This window comes from Phacochoerus africanus, chromosome 13 (assembly GCF_016906955.1).
Source record: "Phacochoerus africanus isolate WHEZ1 chromosome 13, ROS_Pafr_v1, whole genome shotgun sequence".
Taxonomy (NCBI): Eukaryota; Metazoa; Chordata; class Mammalia; order Artiodactyla; family Suidae; genus Phacochoerus; species Phacochoerus africanus.
The window spans coordinates 22,425,400-22,441,966 of NC_062556.1; the positions used below are offsets into that span (position 1 = coordinate 22,425,400).

Sequence of the window (16,567 nt, forward strand, 5' to 3'; positions counted from 1 at the left end):
TATCAGGAGGTACATGATTTCGATTTGTCCCACTACTGTTGGTGATCCAAGATCATTTGGTTAAGGAGGCATCTGCCAGGTCTTACAGTGTTAATTTACTTCTTTGCCTTTGTATATAAATGTCTTACAGGGAGGTACTTTGAGTCTATGTAAATATTGTTTCTCATCATACTTCCATTAATTTTAACGTCCATCGGTGATTCTTCCTTGATCAAAACCTTTTAAATTTACTTCTTTAACATATTTTTGTTGTCGATATGATATTTTTTGTCATGTATCGATAAACACAAAGGAGTTAATGTAAAGGCAGCCTAGTTCATAAAACAAAAATTTTTTAGTAGTCTTTTGTATTCATCTTTTACTAAATGCACTCATTGCGAGTGTAGTACAACACAAGATCCTGGCATAAAAATGTAGTAGAAAGTTGATCCTCCCCCTACCCCATACGGTGTCTCTACTTTAATATATGCTGGCCTCAATTATAAGAACAAAGCCAAACATCTCACACTAGCAGAATAAACAGGCGAAGAAGATGCTAGAGAGGTAAAAGCAATGGGCTGGGTTAATTATGAAAAGAATTTGCCGGGGTGATTTAGAGATTTTTCTTAAAATTACTTTCACTAAGGTCTTCTTTTTTTCTTTCTTTTCATTCAGAGAATGTCATGGTAAATCTAAATATTTGTGTTCACTCGTCTTGACCCTGAAGTTGCCTGTTAGAGGCAGCTTGACTCTAAAATTGACTTTTTTATAGTCAATATTTTTATGGTTGTCTTTTATCCTTTATTCCGTAGTGCGTTAACTACTTTAAAAATGTATTGTGCACTTCTTTTCTAAAATCTGTTTTACTTCCTCATCTTATAGTCAGTGGAACATAAAGACATAATTGGGTTAAGCTGTTTACTTCTTTTCTATCTGTTAACGAATACTTGGCATTTAAACCTAGCGGAGTAACTTGAATCCTATAACATTTTGAGATAGTATCTTTTCCAAAAGGATGAAGAGAAACTGTATTGATAAATCTTGGAATTTGGTTAGATGTTGATATCTTGAAGCAATCTAATAATTAGGGTTTTTCATTCTCATTACAACTTTCTTCTCTTTTAGGTAATCACTTTCCACATTATGCATTCCTTAAAGTAGTGAGCTTTCTTCCTTATTTTGGTGTTTGTAAGGCATATCTCATTTAACAGTATATCCAGGGCTGTGGTTTAGATAAAATCCTTCTTTTCCTCCAGAGTCAGTGCAATACCACAGCTAACTAATTTTAAAGAAGCTGGCCTTTGTTTGCTTTTTGGCAAGATGTCTCACTTTTTAAAATTGGAAAATTGAAATTGGATGTTCTGGCAATATCCATTTGTTTTCTTACTAATTTTACGGCTGGAAAAGAACATTAGGAAATCTATGATGGCTGTTATGGGTGTTGTAGTTTAGCTAAAATTTGTATCATCTCAGGATACTATCTTTGACGTTGGGGCTGACCATACTTAGAAATCCTAGAAGCTGATGACCCCTCCAGAAGAGATTCCATCAAACTAATACTTTCAATAGTTTTAATTTAATTTAGGGTAAGAAACTCTAGATACCAGCCATTTGAAAAAATTCTCCTTTTCTTGCGTTTTGTTTCTTGGCCAGGAGACTTCATTTATTTGTGAAACATTTACTGAATGTATTTAACTCAGTGTGCAGTCTAGGGGCTGGAGATCCAAAGACTGCTTCTCTTAAAGATGTTCTTTTGTTTTCTTCTTAATGCCAGCTGGAACTGTCTGGACACTTGGTGGAACTTGTGAGAAATTCTTCTTCTTTTTAGAAGTGCCTTAGAGACAGTTAAGAGTGAATGATAACAGATGACTAGGAAAAAGATATTAGAGTACTTGGCTCCCAGTTAGAGTCAGGTGTCTTGCCTTAGGAATAATATGTAAATCTCTAAATTAGTAAGTTTGACTTAGGTCTCCTATAACACAAGTGAATAGAAATCGCAATCTTTCTAAAAATGCATAAGCTTCTATTTCATTGCTTGAAAATGATTCAGTGTAGCTTTCCCTCTTTTGTTAATATTAGAAATGCTTAAAACTAATAAACAGTATATGCTCATTTAATCATTTAGTATTGGGAGCAAATAGTCTAGTTTGTACATTTCAGGAGAATTTCTCAGTGGAATTTATAAAATACTTAGACTGTTTCTTATTTGAATATAACTGGATTTTCAGTACAGACTTTTAGGTATCCAAAGTGTTAAAATGGGAGATTAATAGACCTTTTAACACCTTGTTTGAGTTCCTTTGTGGCACTTCAGCATTGCTGATTGGGTTAGTTTTGCTTTGGAATTTATTCTTTAGTGGTTGAAATGCAAACCCTGCAATGAACTGGTTTCTTTTTTCTTTTTGAATATCACCTAGAAGAGTGCTGTCTATTAAAATAGAATTAGGTTAGGTCCTACTGTGTCATTCTTATGAGTCTCCATCAGTAGTAGTCTTGCAAAGGTTGTTCTTTCTTGTTTGAGTAATGATCTCATTCTGCTTGTGAAAGTGCTGCCTTTACATTTTCTGTAAGTGATATATTATTACATTCACAGTCATTAACTCCTGGAGCAAGAGATACAGCCTTCCTCAATGATTTGGAATAATTTCTATTTATGGAAATCTGTTTGTTAATTCATTTTTGAGGATGAATATGTTGAATCCACAAGTTTAGGTATACTTCAGGCAAAATAAGAATCTGATTTGGGAAAAGTTTTCAAGTGGATCTGTTTCTCCAGCCAACTTGTGTATTTAATTTATCCTGTAACTAGAGAATTCGCTTTTTTTAAAATCTCAACTTTCTTGCATTTTTAATTTATATATTCTGTGGAGTCTGCTAAATAAATCAAAGGTTTGGAGCTCCTACTAGAAAAATTGTAGGCTTGACCATTATTAATTAATCTGAGCAAGATATAATTTCTTGGGAGTTGTTTTTCATTGTCAAAGTGAAGTGGGCTTGTAAACCTAAATTACCAGGAGTATTATCGGGTCCAAAATGAATGCTCCCCTTTTGCCTGTATTTTCAACCAGATATATTGTTAAGTACTGATTAGTATTCAAGAAATGAAGAACTGGGAAATTTGTAAAGTCCTATCTTGTTTATAGCTTTTGAATAGATTTTTTACTGTATCTTAAAGTAGTTAGGTTTTACCTAGATCTCCTTCATTTGGGAATCTTTAAATTTGCATGGTTTATAGTGAAATATTAGACACGAAAAAGAATGATTTGTTAAGGGAATTGATCAGAAGAGGCTAGAGGAGGATGACTGTTTAATAATTTCAAAAGCACTTTTGTAGTACCTGTTTCCACTGTATGGGTCCACGGAAAACAAAAGGGCCCTGATGTATCAATTTTGAGCCTTTCTCATCTGTTCAAGAGCCACGCCTTAAGAATGTAGCTGGAATACTTTGCTAATCTATTTGGGATTTTTGGACTCTTGGAAATACCTGGTTAGATTGCATTTCTTGAGACATTCAGTATCCAGATCTTTTTTGTGCTCCTTTCCTTTTGTCATCCCTCATGTTCCTCCCCAGTGTGGTTCTGCCATGAAATACTGGGTTTGCAGCTAAAAAAATAGCCTCTTCAAAACCGAAAGACTTGAGGACTTAAAATCTATTGGAAACTTAATGAAAAATGGCTGCCATGTGGGTTCCTAAAATGCTTTTGTAGTTAGTTATTTGTTACCTCTGGTTAGATGGCAGTTTCACCCCCTCGACTTCCTTTAGATTTCTTTTTTCATTTCTGTAAATGTTGGAAATTACAGATTTGATGGTTAAATTTGTAGGTTTTCTTTTCTTAGCCCAAACTGTTTTCATTTCTCACTTGTACAGAATTGAATACATTCCGAAAGTACAGAAGGGTTTTTAAGTTCATTCTTTCATCTTCAGGCTGAAAAAAAAAAACAAACCAAATCAATAATGGCGTCTAACTGTTGTTAGGTAATGGAATAACCATTCCTTTTCAGCTGTTGGCATGTTTACACACTGGCCGGCAGAGCCAGGCGGAAGTGAAGGCATTAAAACACTAACTTTGGTTGGTTGCTACCTTCTTAGTGCTGAGACTCTAACCTTTGTTGGTTGATTGATAGCGAACAAGAGAGCACAGCCCTCGTTCCGCTAACAGGTAAGGAACCCTTTCGATGACCAGTTGGTGTGAGAGAGAGAGAGATTATTTGACTGCATTTTTTTCCTTAATTGATCCCCAGATGTGAACATGTCCCTGAAATCAGACTGCCCCTGTTCCATACAGCAGGAATATGCAGCACCTATTTAGAATAAGATCTGAAATTTAATAGGGATGTATCACTCTGTACCACAAAGTATAATTGATCTGTTTTCCACTGTTACAATTTATCCTGCAGTCCCTATAACTGTAAATACATATCTGCCTATCTTTTTCTCCTTTCAGCTTTTCCTTGATCAGATGCTATGTGCTTTGACCTTCCTTCTCTTATTTACCTTATTTCTATAATAAAGAAAACTGTTTTCCAGTATCTTTATCATCTGTTATTTGGGTATATATCTTTTTGCTTTAATTTCTGCACTGTAGCCGTTAATGATTATTTCCTGGTCCTTCTTGACCCCAAACCAAATGATCATGCATTTGAAAAAGATTTTTAGTTATGTATTGCCTATGTCCACTATTCTGCCCTCCCACTTTTAAACATGAGCGCTTGAAGTATAAGTCTTTTTCAGTGACAGTGGTCATAGCTTGATAAAATTCAGGGTTAGCTTTGTATTGCTGTTAATATGGGACTGTAGTCTGATTAATTCTTTAAATTACTGAAGACTTAAAAACCGAGAACAAATCCAGCTTTTCAGGCAATTTCCGAGGTTTATAGTATTCCTGTTAATATGCTTGATTATTCTGTTTCAAGTTTCAATCCATCATCTTCTCTTTGACAAAAGAATTAACTGGGACTCCTCCTTTGATATATCTGAGGTTGAGTGCCTTTCCCTTAGTTACGATCTTGTTTCTAGTCCTAATTTATCATTTTTTCGATTTGGTCTTCCACTTGGAGTTGAGTGGTTTGTCACAGAGTGTGTTATGGCTCAGACCAAGATAGGTCCCTTCCTAATAGTTACTGAGGAATTAATCCTTTGTGGTGACAGACTTCTAAAATTCAAATTAAGAAGGCACTAAAGAAAGAATGCCCAAGGGTAGCTCCTTTTTATCCTGAGGATAAGTCATTACAAGCTCAAATGACCAGAGAATGTAATTTCTTAATAAGAATTTTTTCTTAAATCTATATTCAGCTCTCTATTTCAGTGCTTCTCTCCTACCAGAGGTGCAAGGAGTGATCCTAGAGCCACAGATACAGCCAAGACCACGGAGAGCTTTTGACGTCAGGGGTCCACTTTCTCCACTGAACCCTTGGAGGCAGAATATCCAGCTTCTGGAGAGAGTGGGAAAGGATAATAAACAAGTGGGTGCTTTCCATTATTTACTTGGGTTTATTTATAGAGTGGAGTGTCCTTCCATTGGCCATTTAATTCTGTTGTTAAACTCCTGAGGTTCATCTAAGAACCAAGTAGGGCTGCCATCTGTTTGTTTTTCTAAGAATGCTCACCAGTGCCCATTCAGAAAATACTTAAAATTTACTTAATTTTCTCTCCAGATAATTAAAGCAATGGATGATTTGGGGGGGCACTTGACTTGGTGAATGCCTGTGTGGTCCACAGGAATTTTTAACAAGGAAATATTTATTTGCCCATTTTAGCCTTTACTGGTTATTTGTGGACTTCTAAGTGCTCTTTGATATTCCAGTATTTAAGAAGTTGCATTATTTCGTCTTTGGGCAAGCTGGACATCTGGATTCTCCTAATTTACACAGTCTGATGTCGGATGTCCAGGTGTTATCCTACCCTGTTAGTGAGAACTTTTTGGTCTTTTTTTCCTACCTCAAACTTTAGGACTTCATATTAAGTAGATCTTTAACAAGATGCAATGATAGTACCGTTATGGTTTTACTGTCAAATCTAGGCTTCATTCTTTAATAAGAAAATATTAATGCATATAAGTTTCAGGATATAGTATCCCTGGAAGCTATGTGAATTATACTCACAAGTAGTTTTCCAGTCCCTAGGAATGATGTTACTTGTGGCAAAAGAGCCTTGTCCTAGATGTCCCCCCATGGCATTAAGATGGTTTTCTCTTAGTTTCTTTGATGCCAAGGGTAGGATTTGATTCCAGGAAGTTCTTATCATCGACAATGGGTAGAACGTGAACTTGGTGCCTTTGGCAAGTTTTCATTTTTTCCTTGGTGGATTCCTTCTGTGACTCCAGGTATCTTGATAATGGGAGACCGGTTTATTTGTTCTCTAATTGCCCAGATTTCTTTCAACTGGTAAACATCATACTTCAGCAAAAGGAACTCCTCTAGCAGAGCCTTCATGGATGATATCTGTCACACATGCAGCAGCTGCACTTTGGAAGGCAGTGGTGAACGGAGCCACGCACTATGTCTAGAAGACACAAGGATGAGAGAGCCACCTGATCTTGTCATTTATAAACGTTAAGATTTACTCTGGTGTACTCTTGGTCTGAAAATGGAAGGGCTCAAATAATGACATAATTTTTTCAGAGTGAAATTATTCATGGCCATGAAAATATTCCTTTCTATTCAGAAGACTGAAATAGGGGAAGCATGAGAGACTCCTTTCTTTAAAAAGCAGCTCTTTGTTCCACGTAAAAGATTTGTGGGATTGAAAATCACCTGAATGAAGCAGGCAGACTTTTTATTTTTTAGTAGCCTAGGAGATTCAGAAAACCTAATGAAGCTGTCTTGTGAACTAGTAAATAAAGGGGGAACTTCTGAATTATTCCCCGGTTAGTCTAAATATTGGGGTGCACTCTTTTGGCTTATCTTTTTCTAGTCTTGAGCCTTATTCTTATTTGTCAAACCAACGAAGATTCCAGGGTAGATGTAGAGACGCCTTCTGAGTTCAGTCTTCTAAAGTAGTAAATACCTGTTAAACTTGAAGTGTTGTTCTGCACTGCAGGCATGCTAAAGTGGAATGATACTGAAACAAAGAGGTATTTTATATGTAGGGCAAGGGCAATTAGTAGTATTAGAATAAGCCTCTGGGTATGAGTTAGTGTTTGCAGGTAGTTATCCAAACTATTGATTAATTGATGAACTTAGTGATCACAGTGTTTTACTTCTCTCTGGTATCTAATAACTGGTCAGTCAAAAGCTATTAAAAGAAGGTTTTAAAAGTTACCTGATGCTGCCAGTTTGTTTTATTTGGTATAAATTTTAAGAGTAGAAATTCTGGAGTTGATAATACAGAAGCGTCTAAATGTTTTAGGAATCTTTTAGAAACCACATTTGCTAGGTTATAACCTGGCCCTCTGGTCTTTCTTGGCTATCTATGAGACCTGCTTTTCCCTCATTAATTATAAATAAATTTTTGTATGTATAGTACTTAAAAGTATGTTTAAAAGATCAATTTGAACGGAAATTTCCCTAGAGACCTCTGAATTCCCATACACAATTAGTTTCTTATGCCTGATTTATTTTGGTTAAATGTTAATGAGATAGTTCTTACAAACACATACAAATTAAAAAATAACTACGCAACATTTTGAAAAGAACTCAGGGAACTGAACGTGAGATTTGCTCGGAAATTAAGTTAGTTGAATTCTTTGAACCACAGTACAAACCATTTTATGGCCTGTGAGGTTATTAGCCTTTTTTTTCATCTTTGAAGATGAAAAGTGATTTAATCTCTTAATCCCATTAATCTCATGCTTCAATTAAATTTTAGCTCTGTTCCTTAAAGTGTGCAAAAGAAATGTAAGTGCATTTCTATTCACGTCATGCCACTAAAAGCTATTTAAAAGTGAAATTTTATGTGTATTAATGTGAACTGATTTGTTTAACTTTTATTTTGATACATTTTTCTTTCAGATTTTTTAATATCTCGTGTCACAATATGCAATCCTATATTTTTCAGTGTTTATTTATGAATATTAATATAAGCTATTTTTTTCTAGTATGACTATTTGTATAATATTTGTATTATGTGATCATTTGAAAAACTAATAAATATCTTCTCCATGAAAAAAATGCACTTACTGATAAATGGCTTATTTTTGTTTCAGGAGTAGAAAATGAAAACTACAACAGTATTAAGTGTATTTAATTGTATGTGTCTTCCTCTAAATATTGCTGAATATATATCCTCTTCTTGTCTACCTTAACCATTTTTTGAGAAAAAAAAATTCTATAATGTTGAATTTGGGTCATTAAAATGATTCTTCATTGGGTCACGCAATGCCAAGTGTATGAAATAGGTGATCTGTTTAGTCTATTTTTGCATTTTCCTGATTAGCTTTATCTTAGCTTTATTTCCAGAATTGAAAATTTTAAGGTGCCATTTTTATATGTCAATTTTGCAAACCATTAAAACTCTTGATATTATAAATATCAGGAATACTATGGTCAAATCTTTTAAAGTGAGATTTTGAGAAACATAACACCTTACAAAATAGCATACAAAAGACCATTATTCTACCCAGAAAAAAGGTCACTTGAAAATAATGGCCGATGGGAGAACTACCCAACTCATAATAGGAGAAGAAAATATTTTATATTTTCATGTTCTGCCTTGAACAAATAATTGTAGTGGGAGAAATCTTGACTTTAGAGTGTCTTGCTCTTAACCTTATCAAGACAACAAGGAAAAGGATTCCATTTGGTTCCAATGATTCTTATCTTTCTATCTACATAAACCTAATCAAAGCTACTGGAACAATTTGCCTTTTCTGTGCAGAGTCTCTTAGAAGCAGAGGACTTCCCTTTTGATTTGAAAGAAAACTCATAAGAAGCAGACTCCTAAAATTAAAAATAAACACGATGGGGTCCTACACAAGAAATAAAAGTTTAATTAATGACAACTTGTGGATTAAAATGAAGTAATTCGGCTCCCTAAAGAAATTATACTCTGAAAAAAGAATTATGAAAGGAAATTACGATTTAGAATTGCTACTAATTTGGAGGGGTGGGAAAGGAGCTAAAATTCTTGGCTTAGTCTGGTAAGTTTGGAAAAGATGAGTAAAGATTCTGTGGACAAAATTTGGTTTTTAGAGATAAAACTATGGAAAGGTTTACAGACATATTCCCATGGGAGATGGAAGACTATATTTTATTTGAATCCACCCCAAAATTTAAGCCTTAACCATAGGTGTATAGAAGGGTGGGGTGGGGAGGGTTACATAAAAATCTTGTACTGGAGATTTCAAACATATTATAAAAATAATGGTGGAATGAGTGTTTTAAATAATTAAATTTTGGAGTTCCCTTCATGGCTCATTGGTTAACGAACTGATTAGGATCCATGAGGATGCTGGTTCGATCCCTGGCCTTGCTCAGTGGGTTGGGGATCCGTGAGCTGTGGTGTAGGTTGCAGACAAGGCTTGGATCCCGTGTTGCTGTGGCTGTGGCATAGGCTGGCAGCTGTAGCTCTGATTCGACCCCTAGCCTGGGAACTTCCATGTGCCGCAGGTGTGGCCCTAAAAAGGAAAAAAAAAAATTTTTTTTTAAATTACATTATACAGACTTTTCCCTACACCATCAATAGCATCAAAATAAAAACATTACAGAATGTTGAACATAATTTATCTCTATGTCTTTGAGGTATAAAAACATAAGCTTATTGTTTTACTGTAATTTATGGGGCTAGCTATAGTATACAGTTTTGTTCTTTAGTGAGGAAACAGTTTTTTTTTTTTTTTAATAGCTTCTGTTTAAAACAAGGCAAATGTCACATAAGCATTGTGACTGCAAAGTACTGACCTTACAGCCTCTTGTAAATATGTGCACAGATCTTATTTTATTTTGCTGTATTCCAACAGTTGAGCAAAATGTCAGTGCTTAGATGTCCTAAGCTGTTTCTTGCTTTCTTTTTTATTCAGGTATTTTAATTTCCCATTTAAAAAACTCACTTAGTCCTAAAATGGGAAAGTTTCCTGTTTCCAAAAATAAGCACATAGGCACTGTCTAACGTTTTTTTCCAGTAAATGGACTAAGGTAATTTGATCACTGCCGTAAAAATGTTAGAGAACTTTGAAGTGTGCCTCGGAGTTTTCAGGAATTATGATCAAAGGGATTTCTACTCAAGAGGTAAGGTATGGCATAGGTAGCAAAATGTTCAACCTGTGTTCAGTGTAATGTCTGATGATGAACTACAACAGATAGCTTGGATTTTCAGACAAATGTAGAATTAGGAAAATGATTTTTCTTAAAAATCTTCCAGAAGAGAGCAATGGATCAAGCACAGATTTGGTCTTGTATGACTTTGAAGTGCATTCAGAAACATAGATCCACAGCCATCGTCCCCTTTTTGGTATTTGGCCTGCTGTGCAGAGCTTCCAAGGCATCTCCTATCCTTGTTCTCAGTGTTTATGATTCATGTTTCGTTTCGTATTTCTTAGGCCTAGAGCACTCTTAACATACCGGACTTGACGTGGAAAGTCGGGTACATATTCCTTTAGATTATTGCCTGGCTTCACATTTGCTGTGTATGCCTGTTTTGCTTAAGTGATAGCTAGAATTTAGAAAACAGCTGTCCTGAGTAATTTTAACTTTGAGAAATTAATTTGAGTTTTATAAACATTTACTTGCACTGTTAACTCAGGGGAACCTGTTATATGAAAGGTTAATAAATAATATTGTTGGCTGGTATGTAAAGTCATTCAGACCAGAAAATTATACTGTTAGTCTCTAAGGTATACTAAGTAGGTTCCAAGAACCCAGTGTCAGCATAATATTTAGTTTATTAGGAAACAAAGGAAAATGCAATATTCAGTAAAGATGAGCTAGAAAAATGATTTAGGATTTTCTTTCCCCCTAGAATTAAACTCCTAGTATAATTTACTCAATGGATGGCAATGTAGAAAACACAATAATCTTCCATCCTCTCTTCTAAATTCCGTTTTATAAGAACACCAGCTAATGGTCATCTGGCTCTTACATAAAGTAATTTGCTACCTATTCCACTTTTGCTTTTATGTAGAGCAAATGATGTTGCTGTGAACTAGTGATAGGAGGCACAGCTATCGGTGAGGTAGCCGATTCCATGTTCAGGATGTTCTGATAGGAAGAAGTTGGTCCAGACTGTGCTTCCAGGTAATTTTTTATTTGAAAATTACCTTAGACATTAGGTCAGTGCCCTCATTTTATAGTAAGATTATATCCAGGCATGGCACATATTTCTAATATCACACAATTGATAAATAGCCCGTAGGATTTAAGTCTCTAGACTGCAAGCTCAGACATCTATGCTTACCTGTCTGTCAGTGGCTCATCATGTTAGTCCAGGATCTGGCCAACATAGAGCAAGCCTGACTCCCTTCAAATATGATAGCCTTCAGGTATTTTAAGATGGCCATTTTGCTTTTTGAATTCCAAGTGCAAGTTTTGGTTTTTTTTTCCTTACAGGTTAATGAGCACACCTCCATTTTCTTACTCTTATTCATGTAGCATGGTTTTTAAATCCTTAAGACTTTTGTAGATCTCTGAACATGCTTCAGTTTATTATTTTTTCTTAATGTGTGACTGAACCAATGCAGTACAGGTGTGCCCAGCATGTGTTTGGCCCTGTAATACTCATACCACTTGGTTTATCCTTATATATTTATTCAGTCAGGTGCTTCATTTTATGAGATGCTCTTGGACAAAAGAGTTACACAGTGACATGCAAAATCTTTTTTTTTTTTTTTTTTTAAATTAGGCTAGTTTGTGCACAGGCTGATGTGCACAGTTCAGTGGAAAAGAGAAGAATTGACTCAAGTTAATAGCTAAGACCTTGAGGAAGCAAAGCACAATCTTTATTTCAATTATTGCTTAATTGATTCATGTAACTCGAGATTTTATATTTAAATGACTTGTGTAATGTAAAATGTTATTTTTCAGGTTGTCCTTAGTAATTTAAGGGGAACCAGACCCACTGGAGCTAAACTGTTGACAAGGGACTGACATTGAGAAGAAAATGAACTTGTGTTCAGTAACTCCATCTAAAAATAGAAACAAAAGGCAAGGCTTCAGTGGAAAAGTTTGAGACATGCCCCAGATGGCTGGCGATGGTGGAGAAGTGGCCTGCCCTGGAAGTCTGAGAGTGTGGCCGAAATCTTAACACAACCATCTTAGGCTGCCTCTTGAAATCTAGTGCAAAGACTCCTATAGCAGCGTTGTCTTGGTATAACAGAGTTTTCAGTTGCCAATAGTGGGCTTTCTTACCCCCCAAAATTTTAAATCGTGCCCCAGTAAGAAACAAGGTGTTTATTTAATGGTTGCACGTACCTTCAGGGTATGAGTAGCTCAGAAAGTCTGGATTGAGAATAGGATATGTCCTACCTTACCTGAGTTAGAAAGAATTTTGGGACGAGTGAGGGAGAAGGAACAACCATATACATGCCTACTTTGTGCAGCTTTTGTTTGGTGCTTTACATATATTTATCTAATTTAGTTCAGTTGACCTGTGAGAAAGGTAATTTTTTATTTTACGCACAAAGATGCTGATACTCAGAAGTTACAAAAACCTGCCCAAGGGCAGGCACATAATCAATAAGCAACAGAAATGGCATTTGAAAGATGGTTTGTCAAAATCTAAAAAAATTTATTCTAGTATTGATTGTCAAACATCTTTGCCAAAAAGAATGCATATTCTCGGGAAAATTTCATGTAGAATCTCAGTGTTTAAAATAGATAAAAAGGATATTTTACTTAGTAGGTCTTTCTTAAATTGACTCTTTTAAAGAGTCATTTATGTTTTACAGAAAAACTAACCAGAAAGTACAGGGTTCCTCCCCCCTTCCCATAGTTTGCTCTAGTGTTGACATCGTGCAAGGTGTGTTTATTACAATCAGTGCATGTTATTAGTTGAAATCCGTAGTCTACATGAGGGTCCACTCATGTCACATAGTCCTATGGGTTTTGCCGTATACATAATGTCATGTATCATAACAATTACAGCCTCATGCAGAATAGTTCGACCAGCTTACACATGGTGTTCTACCTATGTTCATCTTCCCTGCTTTCTCCATTCCTGGCAATCGCAGGTCTCTTTCTGTCTCTCTAGTGTTGCCTTTAACATTTTCAGACTGGCTTCTTTCACTTGGCAAATATATGGTATCTTTTTTGACTTGATAGCATATTTCTCTTTATCACCTATAACATCATCTAGGTCCATCATCTAGGTTTCTTTATCCATTCATCTTTGAAGGCCATTTTGTCACTTCCAGTGCACCCGTGGCATATGGAGGTTGCCAGGCTAGGGGTCCAGTCGGAGCTGTAGCTGCCGGCCTATACCACAGCCACAGCAACGTGGCATCTGAGCCATGTCTGCGACCTACACTGCACCACAGCTCACAGCAACTCTGGATCCTTAACCTGCTGAGTGAGGCCAGGGATCCAACAGCAACCTCATAGTTCCTAGTCGGATTCGTTTCCGCTGTGCCGCAATGGGAACTCCCTGTGTGTAGGTTTTTGAGGACAGAAGGTTTTAGCTCATTTGGAAAGATAGCTAGTAATGCCATTGCTGGATGTTACAATAAGCCTATGCGTAGCTTTGTAAGAAACCAGCCAACTGTCTTCCAAAGTGGCTGCACCATTCTGCCTTCCCAGCAGCAGTGCACCAGGGTTCCTGTTCTACATCCTTGCCAGCACATGACGGTGTTGGTGTTTTGGATTGTGGCCCCTCTGTTAGGTGTCATAGTGGCATCTAAGAGTTTGATCTTTGCAGTTCTCTAATGATAATTATTTTCCATCTGTATGTCCTCTTTAGTGAGGTGTCCAGATCTTTTTGCCCATTTAAAAAAATCGGTTGTTTTCCTTTTGTTGAGTTTTGAGAAGTTCTTTGTATATTTTGGATACCAGTCCCAACAGTTAAGTGTTTTGCAAGTATTTTCTCCAAGTCTCTGTTTTGTCTTTATTCTCTTAACAGTGTCTCTTACAGAGCAGAAGTTTTAAATTTTAATGAAGTCCACTTCATCAATTTTTTCCTTAATGAATCGTGCTTTTGGTGTTATATCTAAGAACTCATTGTCAAACCTGTGGCCACCTAGATTTTCTCCTGTTATGTTCAGCAAGTTTTACAGTGTTGAGTTTTACATTTAGGCCTGTGATCACATTTTGAGTTAACTTTTGTGAAAGCCATAAGGACAATGTTTAGATTGGCTTTTTTTTTTTGCATGTGGATATTTATTTGTTATAACACTGTTTTTTGAAAAGACTGTCCTTTGAATTTTCTTCAGTCCTTTTTGAAAGATCAGATCAGTTGACTGTATTTATTTGGGTCTGTTTTTTGGGCTCTTTATTCCATTCTACTGGTCTGTCTTTTGCTAATACCACACTGTCTTGAATACTATAGTTTTTTGGCTTTAAAATTGGGTGTCAGTCCTCTGACTTTGTTCCTCAGTATTGTGACTGCTATTCTAGGTCTTTTGCCTTTTCATATGGACTTTAGAATTCATTTGTCCACAAAATCACTTGCTCGGATTTTGATTGGGATTGCATTGAATCTAAAGGTGAAGTTGGGAGAAGCTGATATCCAACAAAATTCGGTGTTCATATCTATGAATGTGACTACTCTCCATTTATTTAGATCTTTGATTTTTCATTGATATTTTTTGTTTTTTTCCTCACATAGCTCTTGTATATATTTTGTTAGATTTCTACCCCATTTAATTTTTTTGTGCTAATGCAGATGGTGTGCTTTTAATCCCAGTTGTTCATTGCTGGTATATAGGAAAACAATTGACTTTACCCGAATATTACAACCTTGGTATAGCTGCTTATTATTTGCAGGAGTTTGTTTTTTTTGTTTTGTTTTTTCCTTGCTTTAGAGATTTTCAGCATACACAATCTTTTCATCTGCAAAGACAGCTTTATGTTTTTCTTTTCAGTTTTTTATACCTTTCATTTCCTTTGCTTATTGCATTGGCTAGGACTTCCCAGTACAGTGTTGAACAGGAATGGTGAGAAGGGGGACTTCCTTGTTTTGTTCATGATTATTAGGTGGATAGCATCTCGTTTCTCACCACTAAGTATGATGTTAGCTGTAGGTTTTTGTAGCTAATTCTTTATCACATTAAGGAAGTTCCCCTCCAGTTCTGATTTCTCAGAGGCTTTTTGTGTGTTGTTGGCGTTTTTAAAATCAGGAATTGGTGTTGGCTTTTGTCAAATGCTTTTTCTGCATTTGCTGCTATGATCATATGATTTTTCTACAGCTGCTGATGTTTATAATTGAGTTTTGAATATTATCCACATATATGTATATATATATATATATATACACACACACACATATATGGACTAAATGGAACTTGGCCATGGTGTTTAATTCTTTTTGCATGTTATTGGATTCAATTTGCTAATATTTTGTCAAGGTTTTTTTGTATCAGGGTTAATGAGAGATTGGTCTGTGATTTTTTTTTTTTCTTGTAATGTCTTTGTCTAGTTTTGATATTGGACTTGCCTTGTAGAATGGTAAGGAATTGTTCTCTTTATTTCTACTTTATGAAAAACATTGTAGAGAGTTGGTGTCATCTTACTAAATATTTGGTAGAATTCACCCATGAAACCTTCTGGGCTTTGTGCTTTGCTTTCTCTTTGGGAAGGTCATTAATTATTGATCCATTTTCCTTAATAGATATAAGCTTTTTCAGTTTGTTTCTTGTGTAAGTTTTGGTAGATAGTACCTTTTGAGGAATTGGTTCATTTCATATAAGTTAGTAAAGTTGTAGAGATGGAGTTCATAATATTCCTTATTGTTCTTTTAATGTCCCTGGGATCAGTAGTAATGGCTCCTCTTTTGTGATGTTAGTTGTTTGTCTTCTTTCATTTTATATGTTATCTGACCTAGAGATGTATCAATTTTATTGCTAAAATAACCTGATTGATTTTGTTGATTTTTCTCTATTTTACTGTTTTCAGTTTCATCGACTTCTCTGATTTTTATTTTTCTTCTACTTGCTTTAGATTTATATTGCTCTTCTTTCTAAATACTGTTTTTGCTGTGTCCCAGAATTTTGATATTGTATTTTCACTTTCTTTATTTTGAAATATTTAAACCTTTTTCTTGAGACTTTTTTTTTTTTTTGTCTTTTCTAGGGCCGCACCCACGGCTTATGGAAGTTCCCAGGCTATGGGTCTAAGTGGAGCTGTAGCCACCGGCCTATACCAGAGTCACAGCAACATTAGATCCGAACCTCATCTGCAACCTGCACCACAGCTCATGGCAATGCCGGATCAGCTGCCCACTGGGCGAGGCTGGGGATCGAACCTGCAACCTCATGGTTCCTAGTTGGATTCGTTAACCACTGAGCCACGACGGGAACTCCTTTCTTGAGACTTCAAGCCAGTGTTTTTTTTAAGGGTGTTTTTAAATCTCTGACCATTTTGGGGTTTTCCATCTGTCTGTAAGTATTTGGTATATTGCTAATTTTTAGTTTAATTCCATTGTGGTCTGAGAACACACTTAGTATGCTTTCTATTCTAAAATTCTGTGGTGTGTTTTATAGCCCTTAATCTTGGTGAAATCTCCATG

At 35.7% G+C, this 16,567-nt stretch overlaps 1 protein-coding gene across 7 annotated transcripts in view; it reads left to right on the forward strand.

The window, feature by feature from the left end:
- Positions 1 to 16,567, forward strand: part of TSC22D1 (TSC22 domain family member 1) — a 117,921-nt gene that overhangs the window by 23,688 nt on the left and 77,666 nt on the right. The window contains exons 2-3 of one of the 7 annotated variants that reach the window (XR_007131478.1): positions 5,273 to 5,442; positions 6,350 to 7,239. The exons of 1 other annotated variant lie outside the window; for it this stretch is intronic. Coding sequence is in view for 3 of the 6 variants with exons in the window: in XM_047756257.1 (XP_047612213.1) it covers positions 5,286 to 5,529 (244 nt within the window). In the remaining 3 variants the exon portion in view is untranslated. Of the gene's footprint in view, positions 1 to 3,981; positions 4,140 to 5,272; positions 7,240 to 16,567 lie in introns of those variants that run through there. 5 more of the 7 variants (XR_007131479.1, XR_007131480.1, XM_047756259.1 and 2 more) reach the window with 5 other exon arrangements.